This window comes from Cnephaeus nilssonii (assembly GCF_951640355.1).
Source record: "Cnephaeus nilssonii genome assembly, chromosome: 20".
In the NCBI taxonomy this organism is placed as follows: domain Eukaryota; kingdom Metazoa; phylum Chordata; class Mammalia; order Chiroptera; family Vespertilionidae; genus Cnephaeus; species Cnephaeus nilssonii.
In genome coordinates this window covers 35,049,014-35,066,453 of record NC_137091.1, presented here as the reverse complement: position 1 = coordinate 35,066,453, position 17,440 = coordinate 35,049,014, and the positions used below count along the sequence as shown (strand labels likewise).

The window sequence follows — 17,440 nt, the reverse complement described above, 5'->3', positions numbered from 1 at the left end:
CGCCCCTTCCCCAAGGGTGGGGGCGCCCCCTGCCGGGGCCTAGGGGGTGCCTGCCTAGGCTTCCGCGCAGAGGAACTGACATCGACAAAATGCTGTCAGGAGAGAAAAACACGTTTTATTGTCAGTCGGGGCGGCAGGGAGGAGCCGGGGGGTCCGGGCTAGGAAGTGGAGCAGTCCAGGGGGCAGCGGTGCGCGGGCGGGGGGCGGGGGGCCTCAGGCGCCAGGGGAACCCTGTGCGGGTGAAAAGGGTGAGTCAGGAGAGTCCCCCAGCCCCCCCTCCCCGCCCCCGCCCCGCCCCCCCCCCCTCAGCCCTTCGCCCCCTCCGCCCCCTCCCTGCCCGGCTGAGCCAGAGCTGCAGGACCTGGCTGGGTTCCATGGTGCCAGGTGTTTCTACCGCCGGCGGCTGGACAGACCTGAGGGGGAACACAGAGTTCGGGTGTCAGGAGGGTACCCCGGCTCCTGTGGAGTGGGGAGCGGCAGAGACACTCCCCGCCCTCCAGTTTGAGAGCAGTCCCCCATCCTCCACACGCCCGGAGGGAGAGGGCCCGGCATGCGGGTCTTGGAACCCACCCTCCTCCCCGAACCCCCGAAGTCTCCCCCAAACTCACGGCGGATGGAGCTGCGGAAAGTTCCCTCCTCTTCATCGGGCTCCCCAGTCCTGGGAACAGAGACGCAGAGGGACTGGGGATGGGGAAAGGGAGAGGCAGCCGCGCCGGGGCAGCCCTCCTTCCGCAGACCCGCGCGCCCCGAGGCCGAGGCGGGGGGGAGCAGCAGGCTTGGGGTCCGCCAGAATTCAGGGGCGCCCGGGAGGCGTTCCTGCGGGTACCAGGGAGCACCTCGCGGGGAAAGGACCGGGAGCTGGTGGGGGGCGGGGGCCGAAGGGACTTGAGGGGCAGACTGCCTCGAGATGGCCTCTTCTAGGGGGACCACCCGCCTCCCGGCGCCTCGGCGTTCGCCTCCGTAAAAGGAGGTTCGCCGCGGCCCCGGCCTCCGCGGGGCGGCGCGGACGGTCCCTGAGACCCAGCGCCGCGGCCTCGGGCACGTGGGGCACGCCCCGTACACCCCGGCTGCTGTTCAGAAGAACATCTGTGATTGTTTCCACGGGGAGAAGGTACTTGTACTTCCGCATCGTCTGGGCTTCACATGTTTAAATTTAACGACGAATCAAAGAGCTGGCGACCAGACCGGGCTAAACTGGGCCACCGAGCGGTGATCTCACCCCTCCGTGCGCCTTCGCCGCGCGCAGGACTTTGTCTGTGTGCAGCCCTCGGCGCCTCCGGCCGCCGCCCCCGGGGCTGGGAGCTCAGCCGGGCGGGGAGGGCAGTTAATTCATGGCTGGGTCCCAGGACCTGGCTCGCGGCGTGGCACCTAGGTGGTGCTGGGTACAGATTCGCGGACGGGTCTCTGGCTGTGGGGTGGGTGGGTTCTGCTCCACCCTCAGAGCCCCTGCAGGGCGGGCGTCAGTGCGTGAGCGCTGGGGGGCCCCTTACCTCTGCTGCTGGTTGAATTTGCACCGGCACTTTCTGCCTGTGGGTAGGGAGTGGGGGGAAGACAGGGCTGAGAGTCCCAGCTAGGCGGGCACCGAGGGGCACTCTGGCTCCAGCTGGTGCTAGCGAGGGTGGAGCCGGGGGGCGGGGCCGAGGGCGGGGGGTGCCGGGGGGCGGGGTCGAGGGTGGAATGGGGGTGGGCCCAAATGGGGCAGTGCCTGGGCGGGGCCGAACAGGGCGGGCAGAAGGTGGAAATAGGGCGGGGTTGAAGGCGGTGTGGGGCGGGGACGGGCGGGACTGGGGTGGAAAGCCGGGGAACCCGGCTGGAGGCGGCGGGGGGGGCACTCACTGAGGATGATGAGGATTCCCAGAATGAAGAGGACCCCGGCGATGACGAGGCCTCCGATCCTCAGGGACTGATAGTCTATGGGCAGCAGGGAGGAGGGTGAGGGCAGGGAGGGGAGGGAGAAGGATAGGAGAAGGGCAAAATGGGGAGGAGGGAGCAAGGAGGAAGGAGGAGGAGGAGGGGAGGAGAAAGAAGATCAATCAGAAAGGAGCAGGTATGGGAGGACAGAGGAGATGGATGGGGAGAGGAGAGCGAAGGGAGGGAAGGAGGTGGGCAGTGCAGGGAGGACGGCGGAGAGGACGAGAGGGACAGGGAGAGGAGAGAGGGCAGGAAGCAGCAGAGGGTGGGCCGCAGATACTGAGAGGTAAAAGGAGAAAGAGAAGCAGAGAACCAGAGAGGGACCAAATAGAGAAACAGAGGCCCACAGCGAGAGAGAGAGAGAGAGAGAGAGAGAGAGAGAGAGAGAGAGAGAGAATGAGGACAAGACAGGCAAACCCAGCCCCCTACCCCAATTCCCAAAGACAGATGCCTCCCGCTCCCTCACCGTAGGTGAATGGGTCATGTTCCTGTGGAGCTTCTGGAAAGAGAAAGAGAGATCAGGGCTTGGATGCTTCCTGGGCTCCTTGGACAAGGAGGGGCATAAAAAGACCCTTTTGGGGGGCTCTACCTTCCTGGGCTGAGAGCTGGGGGACAGTTGGACCCTGAGCAAGCTACTTGCCCTCTCCGGGTCTTAGCTACCTTCTCTGCACCGCCCTGGGTGGGGTAGGGTAGGGAGCCCCTCACTGCTCCAGCTCCCCATCTCATTTCAGGTTGTCTCTGATTCCACCATTCTGGGGAAGCCAGCCACCATCCCACCCTGTGCCTGACCTGGGCATCCCCCCCCCCCTACACGTACTAGCCTGTTACTGGACTCCACGTGAGACCCCCACTTTCCCAGTGCCCCAACTGACTCAGGTTAGGTTGGAGTCTCCAGCTTGGTTCTCTAGCAGGGTTTCCCCAACTCCTGCCACCCCGGGTCTGAGGTGGGTAGTGGGCTGCCTCCCCAGACTCACCTGCTCTAACCATGGCAAGGAGACCCACACAGAGAACCAAGATGTGGTCGAGAGATGCCATTGTCCTGGGGGACACCAAGAGTTAGGAAATGTGTACCCTCGTCCCCCCCACCATTGGGGCCTGAACCCAAGGGGTTAAGTCAGAGAGGGACTTAATTCCAAAAGCATTTGGCATGCACCCTGAGTAACAGGCACCCCCTGCTTCACAGGACACAGTGTCACCAAATCAACCCACAAAATGGGGTCACATGGCCACAAGGACGGGGGGTGAAACACACACTGCCTACGGGGATCTCCTGCAGGCTGGGCCTCCCCACAGCAGGCCGCGGATTCCCCCACCCACTCTCGTGGAGAGCGGGAGGCCTCACCCCACCCAGATGGACAGACAGATACCCTGCAAGGGACGCACATGCCCAGGGGCCCACCTGCCCACCATTGGCCTCGCTGTGTCCGAAAGATCCCAGCTCTGCTGTCCCGGCCCTGACAGCCGCTCTCGGCCTGACCCCGGGTATAAATATCTCCCACTTCACTCTGGAGGAATTTGCCTCGTACAGGCCACCATGGCAACAGCCTTCCTTCCCCTCCTTGGGGTCAGGCACAACCCTGCTGGGGAAAGGCCACCCCCTCTCCTCTTCTGGGAACCACGAGAAAAGGGAACAATATCCCCTCCACCCACCTCTGGGTGACATCTTTCACAAGCGGACAACACCAGGCAAGAGACATGAGGGAAAAGACAGATGCCAGGGGCAGGGGCACACACACACACACACACACACACACGCACACACACACACGCACATGCACACACACACACAGTAGGGCTGAAATGGATACGCACCCGTCCGGTACCCCTACACTTCTAGTTGGAGCAGGATACGGGGTGGAGACACAGTCAGGCGTATATTACTCCTCATCTAGGCCTCCAGTGCACCCACACAGTGACGCAACCCAACCTACACACCTAAATGTCCACCACCCACACCAGGCCGGGGGCAACAGCAAGGCAGGGAGGAGTTGCACCCATACTCCCACCCCTGGGACAAGCGAATGTCCCAAACATACTGCGTTTCTCTTGGGTTTGGCCTGCCTGGGAAGCCGGGGACTGGCCACTCCTGCTCCCAAAATAGGCTGCCCAGCTAGGCGAGGGGTGAGGCCGGGAGGGGAGGGGGAGGGGACGCTCACCCCAATCAGGCTGTCCCCTGCTGGAAGCAGGCCCCCAAGTCTGGCTGTGACCGGGCAAGCACTTTGGACCCCCTGGCCCAGAGCTGGATGCACCGCCCCCGGCGATCTCCCCTCCCAGCCCCACCCCAGCCATGCCCTCCCCAACCAGCAGCTGTAACTGGAGCTGGTGCTGGAGGGGGGCCAGGGGGCGGCCCCCAGCCCAGACCGCCCTGGCCCGCTAGGTTAACTCTCTCCGCTCAGATGGAGGAACAGTGGACAGCCACGTTTCGGAAAGCTGGAGAGAGGAGGTCCTGGCAGAGAGGACTGGATTGCAGACACGCACACGCACACGCACACGCACACGCACACACACATGCCTCAGGCCTATCTCAGACAGCTTCTGAGCTGGGCTGAGGGGTGTCAATAACTTTCCGTGCTGTTCCCTGGGAATTGGGCTTAGGTGGCGCCTACAGCCACCTAGCCTGGGTGTTGAGGAGCCCACTGACCCCTGATTCCAGTGTCCTTCGGAGCCCCGGCCAGCAAGCAGCACAGGGCTGTTTGGGGGACATTTCAGTGTGTGTGTGTGTGTGTGTGTGTGTGTGTGTGTGTGTGTGTGTTGTTCGCTGCTGACTGTTTAGTCCCTCAGGAATGTGCCTGTGCGCACACACACAGAGAAACCCACAGACCCAGATAAACAGGCAAAACAGCACACGCACACATGTTGTATGTACATACAAACAGAGACAGACACACACAGAATAACACACTCATAGAGAAACCCAAAGATGCACACACAGCCGGCACCTCTTACACCAGTCACAAAACACCAAGGCAAACACATCTGCTTACCCAAACAACACACACGTATTCATTCAGATGTACACCTGTACACAGGCACAATCAAAGACACAGCCACACACTATCCCCCTTACAAACGGTCACAAAGATACACGCTCCTAAGAAGACATCCTGACACACCAGTGCACACGTGCCACACAGAAATACACTCAAAGACATAGGCACACAGCCAGCACGCTTATACACTCTCAGAGACGTGACGTCCACAAAGTTGTGTACACATGCACACAGACACACACATGTTTACATTGGCACACAGAAAAGCAGAAACACTGTCAAGTTCACAGCCAGACAAGCAGCCACTTTTACACATAACCACACACACACACACACACACACACACACACACACACACACCTGTGAGCACAACCTCATGCACAGGCAAACAAGCACACAGCTGGCCCCACTATCATAGACACAATAGGCCTACGTGCTTTTGTTCACACATTGACACCCTCAAATATGAGTTGATGTATTTAACCCTGAACTTCCCCTTCCCCGAGCTCATGTGTCCTCTAGGATCTCCTGGAGGACACTACAGCTGGCATCCTCATGGGCAGGCCAAATTCACAAGGCACTGGGGACCAATCTGGGGTCAGGTCTAGACTCTGCCATTCCTGGTTGTGTGAACTTGAGCAGTCCATAAGACCGCTCTATAGCTTCCCATCCTATAAAATGGAGAAATAACTGAGGTCAGACTGTAACCCCAACCAAGCGCAGAAGTCTCTGACCCGCCCTTGTCTTATTATTGACCCCATTTTAGAGATGAGCAAACCTGGGCTGAGCAAAGTGGAGCTATTTCTCCGGGGGTCCCCCTGGTGGTTAAGGACAGAAACTGCCTCCCTTTCAATCAAAGGTCAGACGCAGGCCCAGACTTGAGGCTCTGCAGGACACAGAGTCAGGGGAAAGTGTGCATGCTCACACTCGGCACAGGTATAGCCCTGACACACACATATGTGTGTGCACACAGCCTCAGAGGACCTACAGAGCTTCGAAAGGCTCCCTCATCCCCATCTTTCTGAGCCTTTAGCCTCTGTTCCTCCTGGGCCTGCACCCCAGGGTCACCAGCAGTTCCTGGTTAATGATAACCCTGATGTTTATGCAGCACTGGGGAGGGGTGACAGGGAGCAAGGGGGTGAGCCGGAAGAGGGGCACCTGGCCAGCTCTAGCCAGTCCTTGGCTTCCTCCCCTCATAGGGCCACCTGCTCCAGATTAGAGTGGTTCAGCCACTTTTTAGCTATGTGATGTTGGGCACATGACTTAACCTCTCTGTGGCTCAGTTTCTTCTTCTGTAAAATGGAGGTAATAACAGCATTCGCCTTATAGGGAGGTCGGAATGATTATCAGAAATGATCCGTGTAAAACAGTTAGGACAAAGCCTGGCACACAGTAAGTGGCCATCATCATCGTCCTTGCTGGGCTGGGCATGCCGTGCATGCCCCCTCTGTACCCTGGCACTAAGTCCTTTATCTTGTTAAAGGCCCTGTAAGGAATTTTGATATCCCTCCTTTATAGCTGAGGTAACCAAGACCCAAGGGCCTTGCTCAAATCACACAGCTGTTTGGGTGCAGGTATGCACCTCGGTCCAGGGCCCACCCCAAGTCCACCAACCACTGGGCAATGCCACCCTGCACAGTGGCATTGCCTCTGTTGTCTCACGCAATGTTCTTTTTTTTATTTTTAATATATTTTTATTGATTTCAGAGGAGGAAGGAAGAGGGAGAGAGATAGAAATACCAATGATGAGTTTGATCGGCTGCCTCCTGCACACTCCCTACTGGGGTTGGAGCCCACAACCCAGGCATGTGCCCTTGACCGGAATGGAACCCGCGACCCTTCAGTCCACAGGCCGATTGCTCTATCCACTGAGCCAAGCCGGCTAGGGCGTCTCCCTCAATGTTCTACACACCTGGGAAGTGGGTGCAAGATTGTCCCATTTGAGAGGTGGGAACGCTGGGGGTCGGGGAGGCTGAGTGATTGATTTGCCTAAATCCACACAGAACAGGGCCTGGAACCCAGATATATGTGATCCTGCCTGAGCGTTTAGCCCCTGCTCCCCGCGTTTTCTGGATGCGTGCAGCAGGAGGAGAGAGGCTGTGTGCTTACTCAGTGGCGGGGGCGTGGCTAGGTTTAGACCTGTCCAGTGCCACGAAACTTCATTTAAACTCCCCGTGCCTCAGTTTCCCTATCTGCAAAGTCGGAATTAGTAATATTACCCACCTCACAGGGTTGTTGTGAGGACTGAGTAATGCTGTGTAGAGACAGGCACACAGTAAGTGCTCAGGAAGTGTTATCGCTATTATTTGGGATTTGGTGACAAATGCCATTTACTTATGTTTCTTCTTTCATGGGCAGAATCTATCCGAATTGCTTAAAAGCTTAGTCCAAATAAAAATGACCACGACCAGCGAGTTCTGATCTCCAAAGAAAGAGCGCAAGAGCATGGGGAGAGGCTCTGGAGCTGGCGCCTGGGCTCAGTCCTGCCTCCGCCCGCTCTGGGTAACCCAGCCCTCGGATTCCCCGGACTCCTCTCCAAAGGATGTCCCTCTGTAAAATACCGTGCCGTGCGTCAGCCTCGGAAGGCTGTGCGGAGGTCAGAGGAGCGAATGGATCAGCCTCCAGGACAGAGCCTGGTGCAGAGCCGATGCTGAAGAAGGGGTGGCCTCATCATCATTTTTTCCCTGGGTTAACTCCCTACCCCCAGTAGGAGGTGGGCACTCAAGGGGTTAAATTTGGAGCGGAGATGGGTTTGGGTCAGGGTAGCGCCCTGCCACGTGTGGCCACCAGAGGGAGCAGCTGGACCTGAACTGGCCCCTCCAAGCTTGTTAACAGCATCCACCGCACCCTCCGGAAGCCTAGGGAGGGGGCCCTCTGGGAGTGACGAGGGTGACCCCAGCCCTCGGTGGTCTCTCCTCACCTTCCTACCTGCAGAGCCCTCTGGTGCCCACCCTGGTGGCATCCTCCTCACATTCCCAGAGTGCGGAGTCTGGGCGGGCGGGGGGGGGGGGGGGGGGCCTGCCTGGGAGTGGCCAGGGAGGCTCCAGCCCTTGGTGGCCCCGCCCCTCCCATGGGGCTATCCAGTCCCTTCCCCAGAGCTGCTCTTCCTATGGCCTCTGATCCCCCTCCTCATTCTCACCCGGCTTTTCGGGCACACCCGGTGCCCATTGTGTCCCTTTCCCAAACCCCCAGGGAGAAGGAGTGTGGGAGGAGGGAAGAAACACACAGAGATCTGGAAAGGGGGGTGAGAGACAAGAAATAAAGACAGACAGAGGGAAACACACACAGAGAGATACACACACACACACACCACCACCACCACCACCATCACCATCACCACCACCACCATCACCACCACCACCACCACCACCACCACACCACACAGAAAGAAAGGCCAACAGACTGAGAGACAGAGACACAGATAGAAAAAAAAAAGACAAAGACAGAAATAGAGACAGAACAGAGTGAGAAACAGGCTAACTCACTGAGTCAGAAGAAGAGAGAGAGAGAGAGAGAGAGAGAGAGAGAGAGAGAGAGAGGCAGGAAGAAGGACAGGGAAACAGAAATAAACAGAAAATTGGGCTCCAAAGAGATACAGGGGGAAAGACAGACTGAAAGAACAGAAAGAAGAGAGAGAAGCCAGGGCGGAGTGTGCCAGCTGGCGGAATGGAGGGTTGCCTGGCATGGGAGATGTAGTGGCCGCAGCCTGGGCAGAGCTGGGTGGGCAGAGGGGAGCTGGTGCCTCAGCAGGGGTGAGGGGGCATGGGAGGGGCAGGCATTTTGCTGCTGCTGCTGCTGCTGCTGGCTGAGGTGGGGGCCGGGGCAGCCTGGAGACCCCCAAAGGGAAAATGTCCTCTGAGCTGCTCCTGCTCCAAAGACAGTGCCCTGTGTGAAGGCTCCCCGGACCTGCCCGAGAGCTTCTCCCCGACCCTGCTGTCACTGTGAGTGCCAGGCTCTGTGGGGGCCTGAGGGTGGGGATGGGAGTCCTGGTACCCCAGAGGTTGGGGGTAGGGTGCCAAGGAAACAGGGGCCTGTCAGGATCTTGGAAGATGGGCAGCAAAGGATGTTGGGATGCCCCAAAGGGGGCTGCTGGGTTTGAAAGGGAGTAGACGGGAAATTCCAAAGGGCAGCATCACACTAGGGGCTGGGGAGGAGGGATAGCCAGGGGGTGGGCTGAGAGCCACCAGGATCCTTGCCAAGGGAGGCGAGCAAATGCCTGTCTCCCTGCGGAGGACGTCGGGGTAAGACACCTGGGCCACGGCGGCAGGCCAGGGTCTCCCGGGCGGGAGGTGACCGGGATGGGCGTGGAGCACGGGAGTGGGTTTCCCCTCACCCACAACTGCCCGCGTCCCCAGCTCACTCGTCAGGATTGGAGTTACCCAGCTGAAGGCCGGCAGCTTCCTGAGGGTGCCGTCACTGCACCTGCTGTGAGTGGGGGCCCAGCAGAGCTGACAACTAGCTCAAGGGAGTGGGTGTTCATGCACATGCGTGTGGGGCTATGTGCATGTGCGTCATGTGTGTGTCTGTGAAAGCATCCACACACACACTTAAATCACGTGTGTGTGTGTGTGTGTGTGTGTGTGTGTGTGTGTGTGTGTGTGTAACCATGCCCATGTGGGCTGAGGGTGGGGGTCAAGGCTAAAATGCCAGATACGGGGCAGCAATTCTGGAAAATTTTCTCTCTTGCTCCCTTGCCAGCCTCTTCACGTTCAACTCCTTCTCCACGGTTGAGGATGATGCGTTTGCGGGCCTGTCCCACCTGCAATATCTGTGAGTGTGGCCGGTGGTTAGGCCAGAATGGGGAGCTGGGAAAGGACGGAGGGACCCCTCTGTGGCTCCCAGAGTAGGGGGAGGGAGGGGCTGGTTGCCCTGGGGAGGAAATATCTGGACAGGGATCCCTCCTCGAGGGGCAAAGGGCCTGGCCTCTTGAGTGGGGTCAGGACTCCTGCTCAGGTGTGGCATCTCAGCCTCCTTACCTCACTTGTCTGGGCTTGACGATCCAAAAAGAGCCTGGAAATCCGCGGCTATTTCTGGCCCGCCCTGACTTACGGGCACCCAGGGAGAGCTCAGAGAGCCGGAGACAGGAAATGTGTCAAACTAATAGGAAACCACTCTGAGTTGGGTAGTGATGGTAGCGATTGTGGTGGTGGTGACGGTGGTGACGACAGTACGACAAAGCTGGTGTTGGTGCTGCTGGTGTTGGTGGGGATCCTGCTGCTGCTGCTCACAGGAAGCCGTGCATTATTGAGGACGATGGAGTGGGGACGATGCTGGTAAAAACGGAGGACCCAATGGTGATGGTGCTGTGGGTGATACTGCGGATGAAGTCTGAGGGGTTGGTGTAGGATAATTATCAGTGCAGGGGACTCTGGCGATTCCAGGATTAGTGTGGGTGTGGGTGTGGGTGCGGGTGATGGCTGTGGGTGGGATGTTGGTGTCGGTGTTGATGTCATGAAGATGTTGTTGGTACTGGTTTGGTGGTGCTGGTGGAGGTGTTGCCAATGGGGCGCTACGGGTGAGTGTGGGGGATAATGGTGATGTTGGCAATGCTGGTGCCAGCGCTAATGCTTGCCACAATGGTGGCAGTGTTGGTGAAGATGGTGGCAGTCATTTTGGTGTTGATCGTGACGGCTGCATTGTGGGTGAAGCTTATTGGAGTTGGTGAGGATGGTGTTGTGGAAGTAGGTGGTGATGGTAGTGTCGGTGATGGGGGTGGCCGTATCAGTGACCGTGGTGGCACCGTATGGTGTTGGTGATAAATGCAGTTATCAGTCCTGAGGTTGATGGCAATGGTAGAGGCTGGGTATGGGTCACAATGGATAATCGTGGAGGTACTGATGCTGGTGCTGGTGTGAGTGGTCACAGTGGCAGTGGCGGTGGGGCGGGTGGCAGTGCTCGCTGTGAGGCTGGCAATGACCCCAGGGTCAGGTTCTTGGCCCCCAGGATGGTAGGCTGGGACCTCGGTGAGAAGAGGTTTCTGAGGAGGCTTCCCCTGGGGTTATGCCAAGTGTTGGGGAGAACTCAGCACCTTCCAGTGGTGTATGGCTTCCATGGGGTGAGTTTCCCTAAAAACTGTGGGGCCACAGCAAAAAAAAATGAGGGTCTCCCCCTTACCGCCCTTCCCCTCCACAGCTTCATCGAGGACAATGAAATTGGCTCCATCTCTAAGAACGCTCTCAGAGGACTTCGCTCACTCACACATCTGTATGTGCCTCCCAGGCCTCACCCCTCCACTGCCCCAGCCCCCCGGCAGGCACCCCTCACGCCATCATCCAGAGCATAGGCTGTCCTCGTAGCTGCTGACGGCTCCTCCTCTTTCTCTCCTTCCACCAGGAGCCTGGCCAATAACCATCTTGAGACCCTCCCCAGATTCCTGTTCCGAGGCCTGGAGACCCTGACTCATGTGTGAGGCTCAAGGGGGCAGGGCAGGGAGGGTGGGAATGTTTGAGGAGGGAGCGGATATCTGTGCCCACTTTTGGCAGGCACGATGTGTACGGCTGCAATGATTCATATTTTTCACACCACCTGTGGGGCTCCATCCTGAACGCTTACCTGGGGAGGGGGTTGGGGGTGGCCTCCAGATGGTGAAAGCCGGGTCGCAGCCCCTCCCCGGCCTCTTGCCCCAGGGACCTCCGTGGGAACCCGTTCCAGTGTGACTGCCGTGTCCTCTGGCTGCTGCAGTGGATCCCCAGCGTGAACGCCAGCGTGGGGACCGGGGCCTGTGCCGGCCCCACCGCCCTGGCCCACATGCAGCTCCGCCATCTCGACCCCAAGACGTTCAAGTGCAGAACCATAGGTGGGGGCTTTCCCTGTGGGGTGGGAGGGACAGCAGGGGTTCCCAGAAGAAGGCGGGAGATCAGGGGTCAGAGCCCTGGGCTGACGGGTTCACCTCACTTCCTGCTTCCTGCCGTTTCCTGGCTGTGAGACCGAGCAAGCAGCATCACCTCCCTGAGCCTCAGTTTCCTCGTCTGTAAAATGGAGGTAGTAAACAGTGACAGGATTGCTGTGAGAATTCAGTGATGTATCCACACCTGGATAACATTTGGCACAGAGCCTGGGATGGGAGGCCCTTATACATGTCCATTCTTGTTACTGTTATTAATATACAAATGGCCATTTCTAAAATGCTTCCTATGATCATTTTGCTTTTCCGTAAGCATAGGCTGGTGCCGTTATGGGTACTGGGCAATGCAGAGAGCGCAGCAGTGATGAAATGGCCCTGGGTCTTGTCCTCACAGAGCCCACAGTCCAGGGGAAAGCAGAGAATGATCAGGATCAGGGCCAGGGTAGGGGAAGCACAGAGGGTTAAGGGCTGGGAGATGGGGAGCCCCCAGGGCTATGGGAGCCCAGAGCCAGAGCAAGAGTCAGATACTCCTGAAGGAATGGGATTTGAGTTCAAATCTGAAGGCTATTAATATAATAATAACTATTATCATCATCATCATAGCTAAATGTGACGTGTTTTGGGTTTGTCGGACTCATAGAACAAGAGAATTTAACTTAAGGGTCATTTAAATATATATATATATATATATATATATATATATATATATATATATATTTCTTTATTGATTTAAGAGAGGGAGGGAGAGGGAGAGGGAGATAGAAACAACTATGATGAGAGAGAATCATTGATTGGCTGCCTCCTGCACGCCCCCTACTGGGGATTAAGCCTGCAACCTGGGCATGTGCCCTTGACCGAAATCGAACCTGGGACCCTTCAGTCCACAGGCCAGCACTCTATCCACTGAGCCAAACCGGCTAGGGCAAGGGTCCTTTTTTATTAAGTTATTTAACAAACATTCACCGAGGTCCACTCTGCGCCTGGCCCTATGAAAGGCAATGGGCACACTGTGGTGACCAAGATAACCCTGGGCCTTGGGCCTCACGTTCTGGGGGGGGGGAGGAAGGGAGAGACAAACATTAAATAAAACACTGCACAAATAGATGTATGTTACATATTGCGATAAACACAGGGGGTTCTACCTTACATGGGCATCTGATAGGGTTTCTAAAGAGATGGCATTAGATCTGGATGTCGCTACGTTAGGTTAGAGGGAAGGACATTGCAGAGCGGGGGGGGGGGGGGGTGGGTGCATGTGCAAAGGCCCTGAGGCAGCACAGACCCTGTCCTGCTTGAGGATCAAAGGAAGGCAGGTTTGGCTTGGGAGAGTGAGTGAAAGGAAGGACACATGAAGTCAAAGGTGCAGGAGTCTCGCTGTACAGGACCCTGAGAGCAACGAGAGGAGAGTGGACTTCACCCTGAGGCTGTGGGACGCCATGGTGGGTCTCGAGCAGGGAGTGATAATTTGATGGACATTTTAAAAGATCCCTCTTTGGGTGGGCATCCTTGTTAGTTTGGGTCATTGCTGCAATCCTGGCACTTAGAAACAGGCCTGGCCTATCGAGTGAAGTAGTATGACCCGGAGTCAACTGCTCAGCTCCACCACCCCTCTGCGGGGCACCCTGGGTGCACTGTGACCATAAAAGCTAAGCTGTAGCGAAGAGGTTCAAAACGCTCCGAGTTAAAGAAGACAGACAGCCTGCAGCAGGCACTCCGAGCACATCTGCGTTGTCCTGGTTTTCATGGTTGACCCTGACTTGTAGCACGTCCATCTGCCAGTTCTTGGGAGTAAGGGGAAGGAGACCAGGTCCAGGGGAGCCACCTCCACTTGAGGCAAGCATTGCAGCCACCGCTCTGCTCTTGTTCCATTGGAAACTTGGTCTGGACATGGCCACACCTACCTTCAGGAGGGGTCCTCAGGGAGCCCTGGGGTGCTGTGGCCTCTAGCTGGGCAGATGGCGCCCGCCTCCAATCCTATTTCATGGAAAATGGGAAGATGGATTTTGCCGGACAACTGGCTGCCTGTGTCTCTCAGCCTTAGCTTCCTCATCCGTAAAGTGGCTATAACAATGGAATGTACCTCATGGGGATCTTGTGAAGTTAAATGAATGAATAAACATGCTGTTTCTAAGCAGTTATTTGATGATGCCACGAAGCTGAGAAAATGAAGCATTCCCATGTTGTTTTGAATGAATACGCTATAGATTAAAAAGATCCCACTCTGTGTACCTAGGAGATGAACACCATGAGGGTCCTCATTTCAGAGATGTGCAAACCGAGGCTCAGCCATGAAGACCTTTGGGGTCTCCTGGGCCTGCCTGACTTTCTCCTTCCACCCCCAGAGCTGTCCCGGTTCCAGACGGTTGGGGAGTCGGCGCTGGGCGTGGAACCTTTCTCCTACCAGGGGGAACCCCACGTGGTCCTGGCACAGCCCTTTGCTGGTCGCTGCCTGATTCTTTCCTGGGACTATGGCCTGCAGCGCTTCCGGCTTGAGGAAGAGCTATCTGGTGAGCCCGCCCCCCACCTCTCATCTTCCTGCCTTCGGGGGGGGGCAGGGGGTGGGGGCTGCCCTGCCCACCTGGCCTGATCTGCCTCTTGCTCCCTGACTCCCCTCAGCTCCCTCGGTGGTGTCCTGCAAGCCGCTGGTGCTGGGTCTGCGCCTCTTCGTGCTGGCGGCCCGCCTGTGGGGAGGCTCGCAGCTGTGGGCTCGGCCCGGGCCCGGCCTGCGCCTGGCCCCGACTCAGGCCCTGGCCCCAAAGCGTCTGCTGAGGCCTAATGACGCTGAGCTCCTGTGGCTGGATGGGCAGCCCTGCTTCGTGGTGGCCGATGCCTCCAAGGCAGGCAGCACCACCCTGCTGTGCCGCGACGGGCCTGGCTTTTACCCACGCCAGAGCCTCCACGCCTGGCACCGGGACACGGACGCTGAGGCCTTTGAGCTGGACGGCCGGCCTCATCTGCTGTTGGCCTCAGCCTCACAGCGGCCCGTGCTCTTCCGCTGGTTTGGGGGCCGCTTCGAGAGGCGCACGGACATCCCCGAGGCCGAGGACGTCTACGCCACACGCCACTTCCAGGCCAGTGGGGATGTGTTCCTGTGCCTGACACGCTACATCGGGGACTCCCTGGTAAGCCTGGGCCCAACCAGGTGGAGGTGGCAGCAGAGGCCACAAGCCACCTCTGACCTGCAGTTGACTCCTACTCAGGGCTGTCTTTGCCATGGGGACCACCCAATATGGGCCGGTCTTTCAGCATTGACCCCGCTTCGCACACTGGCCTCTAAACTCACAGGGTGCCCCAAGCTCACAGGCTGATCTTCAAACTCCCACCCCATCTAATGTGTGGATCCTTGAATTCTGACCCCACCCCAACACTGACTTCAAGCCTGTGACCCCTCAAGGCATTGCTAACCCTGAACTACTCCCATTCTCCAACACAGACACTGGCCCCAAGATTCTGATTCTAACCCCAAACTCTGGCTCTGTAGCTCTGACTCGCTCCAGGACTTATATTTAACCACAGCATCACACTCTGAATCCCCAGGGCTGATGCCCACACCCTCCAGCACTCTCTTTTTAGAGAAAGGTGGACCCAGGGGGAGAGTCTGAGCCTACAAGTCACTGCTCTGACTCAGTTCATAGAGTGTCTCTGTGGGCACAAGGACGGGAGTAGGTGACCGGGGAAAAGGCGACCGTGGCCGGGTTGGAGTGCGGCCAGAGGAGATTGGAGCAATATATAGCATAGTAGGTGAAACTGACAGACTCCATTACTGATGGGTTCTATGTTGGGGGGTTGGGAGGCAGGAGAAAGAAGGGCCAAGAATGCGGCCTGAGCAGCTGGGTGATGACATTTATAAAGAAAGCTACGGGAGTGTAGGGACCTGCAGGCCTCTACTTACAAGCTGTTCCAAGTCCTCTGAAGCCTAGAGGACGACCAACAGGCCTGGCCCTCTTGGATCCCAGTCCTAACCAGCCGCCACACTCCACAGGTCATGCGCTGGGATGGTTCCATGTTCCGCCTGCTGCAGCAACTTCCTTCACGTGGTGCCCACGTCTTCCAGCCACTGCTCATAGCCAGGGACCAGCTGGCTATCCTGGGCAGTGACTTCGCCTTCAGCCAGGTCTTCCGCCTTGAGCCTGACAAGGGGCTCCTGGAACCGTTGCAGGAGCTGGGGCCCCCAGCCTTGGTGGCCCCCCGGGCCTTTGCCCATATCGCCATGGCTGGCAGACGCTTCCTCTTCGCTGCTTGCTTCAAGGGCCCCACACAGATCTACCAGCTTCATGAGTTAGACCTCAGTGCCTGACACTGGATGGGATCCAGGACATGGTTGGTGAGGGGGCTGGCATGGGGAGTCCTAGGCCTCTGGACACCCCCTTGACTGATCTCTTGGCCCCACTTGGGGTTATGCCTGGTCCTGTGAGAGACTGGCCACAGGCCAAGTTCAAGGCAAGAACTGCCCTCCAGTCTTAAGCCACATCTTGGCTGGGGCAAATGCTGGGCGCTCAGACTGGGGCACGGAACCGGATTCCGGAAGTCATGGTGGAGTAATGTGCAGAGCCCCATGAGGTCTGGAAGCACCCCCCTCCCCTCAACCCACCCCTCCTACCCCAGCTCCCTGTGAAAGTACCCAGAAGGAGATGGCTTTCCTCTCCCACTAAACTCAATCTGGCCAATCGCTTTTAGTGCACGCCTCCATGACGTTATCAGTTGCTGGGCAGGTTTTCCTGCCAGGCTTGCTAACTTCCTCTGTTGCTGTGCGCATGCCTGCTGTCAAGGCGGAAGCCCAGCACATCCTGTCCTTGCTGGTGGGAGGGAAAGCGAGAGTTTTTGTAGGGGGGGGGGGGGGGCGGGGGGGCGGGGCGTGTGGCTCGGGTACTCCTTTCCAGTGAGTGACAGAGGTGAAGGCCAAAGGTGTGTGAGCTCAATAAATGTGCTGTGCACCCGCCCCAGCTGTTGTTGTGGGATCAGTGGGAGAGGGTGTCCCCTGAGTGACATGGGGGGAGGGGGGCGCAGTGTCCCAGGAGCAGTGTTATAGAGGGGGAGGTCCCAGGGGGGCATGTTGGCGTACTCTGGTAAGCTTCTGGAGTTGTCTAAGGAGTGTGGGTTCATGATTATGGGGGATGTTCAAGGGATATAAGGGCATTATTAGGGACAGGTCACAGGTTTAATGTGGGTCTCTTCCTGGGGGGGGGGGGTCTCTTTTTGGGTGTTTTGAAGGTTTTTATGCACCTTAGGGGTGCCTCTTGAGAGCATTTTGAGGTCTTATTGGGTTTTGGGGAGTCTCAAGGGAGTTTGAGGCTCATTGGAGGCTCTCACACCAGATGGCCATCATATATTATTAGGGTTATCATGGGCAATTACTTAAAAGTCTCACGGAGACATTCGGGTATGAGGAAGGGTCTTGTGTGATAAATTGGGGTCACAGCAGTGAGTGAGCCTTAAGGGGTCTTACTATCTGGGTACTCACATCCTGGTAGGATGATCCCCGTGTCCAGCTGAGTGTCCCAGCATTTCCTGTGGTTACAGCTCCCTTTCACTCTCAAATGTCCCCCGTTTGAACTAGAACATGTTAAATGGCACATGCGGCTCCCGTGGCCGTAGCCGTAGAGGACAAACCCCATGCCATTCGCCAGGTCCCGAGGGAACAGGCCTTTGGACTTTTCCCAACAAGGAGATTCCGCTGCCAGCTTCTGCCGCAGCT

At 57.7% G+C, this 17,440-nt stretch overlaps 2 protein-coding genes across 4 annotated transcripts; one reads left to right on the top strand and one right to left on the bottom strand.

Moving 5' to 3' along the window:
- Positions 1-99: 99 nt before the first annotated feature.
- Positions 100-4,179, bottom strand: FXYD1 (FXYD domain containing ion transport regulator 1). 3 transcript variants are annotated; one of them, XM_079759832.1, is made up of 8 exons: positions 4,068-4,179; positions 2,886-2,950; positions 2,378-2,410; positions 1,837-1,911; positions 1,491-1,527; positions 609-658; positions 362-413; positions 100-231 (listed from the first exon to the last, which is right to left on the bottom strand). In XM_079759832.1, exons 2-7 carry the CDS (start codon positions 2,944-2,946, stop codon positions 391-393), a joined length of 279 nt encoding a protein of 92 aa, XP_079615958.1. In that variant the 5' UTR covers positions 2,947-2,950; positions 4,068-4,179; the 3' UTR covers positions 100-231; positions 362-390. The 3 variants fall into 3 exon arrangements, with proteins under 3 accessions (XP_079615958.1, XP_079615959.1, XP_079615960.1); XM_079759833.1 differs by lacking the exon at positions 4,068-4,179 and adding an exon at positions 3,724-3,906; XM_079759834.1 differs by lacking the exon at positions 4,068-4,179 and adding an exon at positions 3,319-3,636.
- A 4,484-nt stretch (positions 4,180-8,663) lies between these two features.
- On the top strand, positions 8,664-17,350 carry LGI4 (leucine rich repeat LGI family member 4; the record flags this gene model as incomplete). The annotated part of the gene is made up of 9 exons (XM_079799427.1): positions 8,664-8,842; positions 9,257-9,328; positions 9,600-9,671; positions 11,034-11,105; positions 11,235-11,306; positions 11,528-11,697; positions 14,088-14,252; positions 14,362-14,867; positions 15,728-17,350. The coding sequence occupies 9 exons, from the start codon at positions 8,664-8,666 to the stop codon at positions 16,040-16,042; spliced, it is 1,623 nt and encodes a 540-aa protein (XP_079655553.1). The 3' UTR covers positions 16,043-17,350.
- Positions 17,351-17,440: the final 90 nt, after the last annotated feature.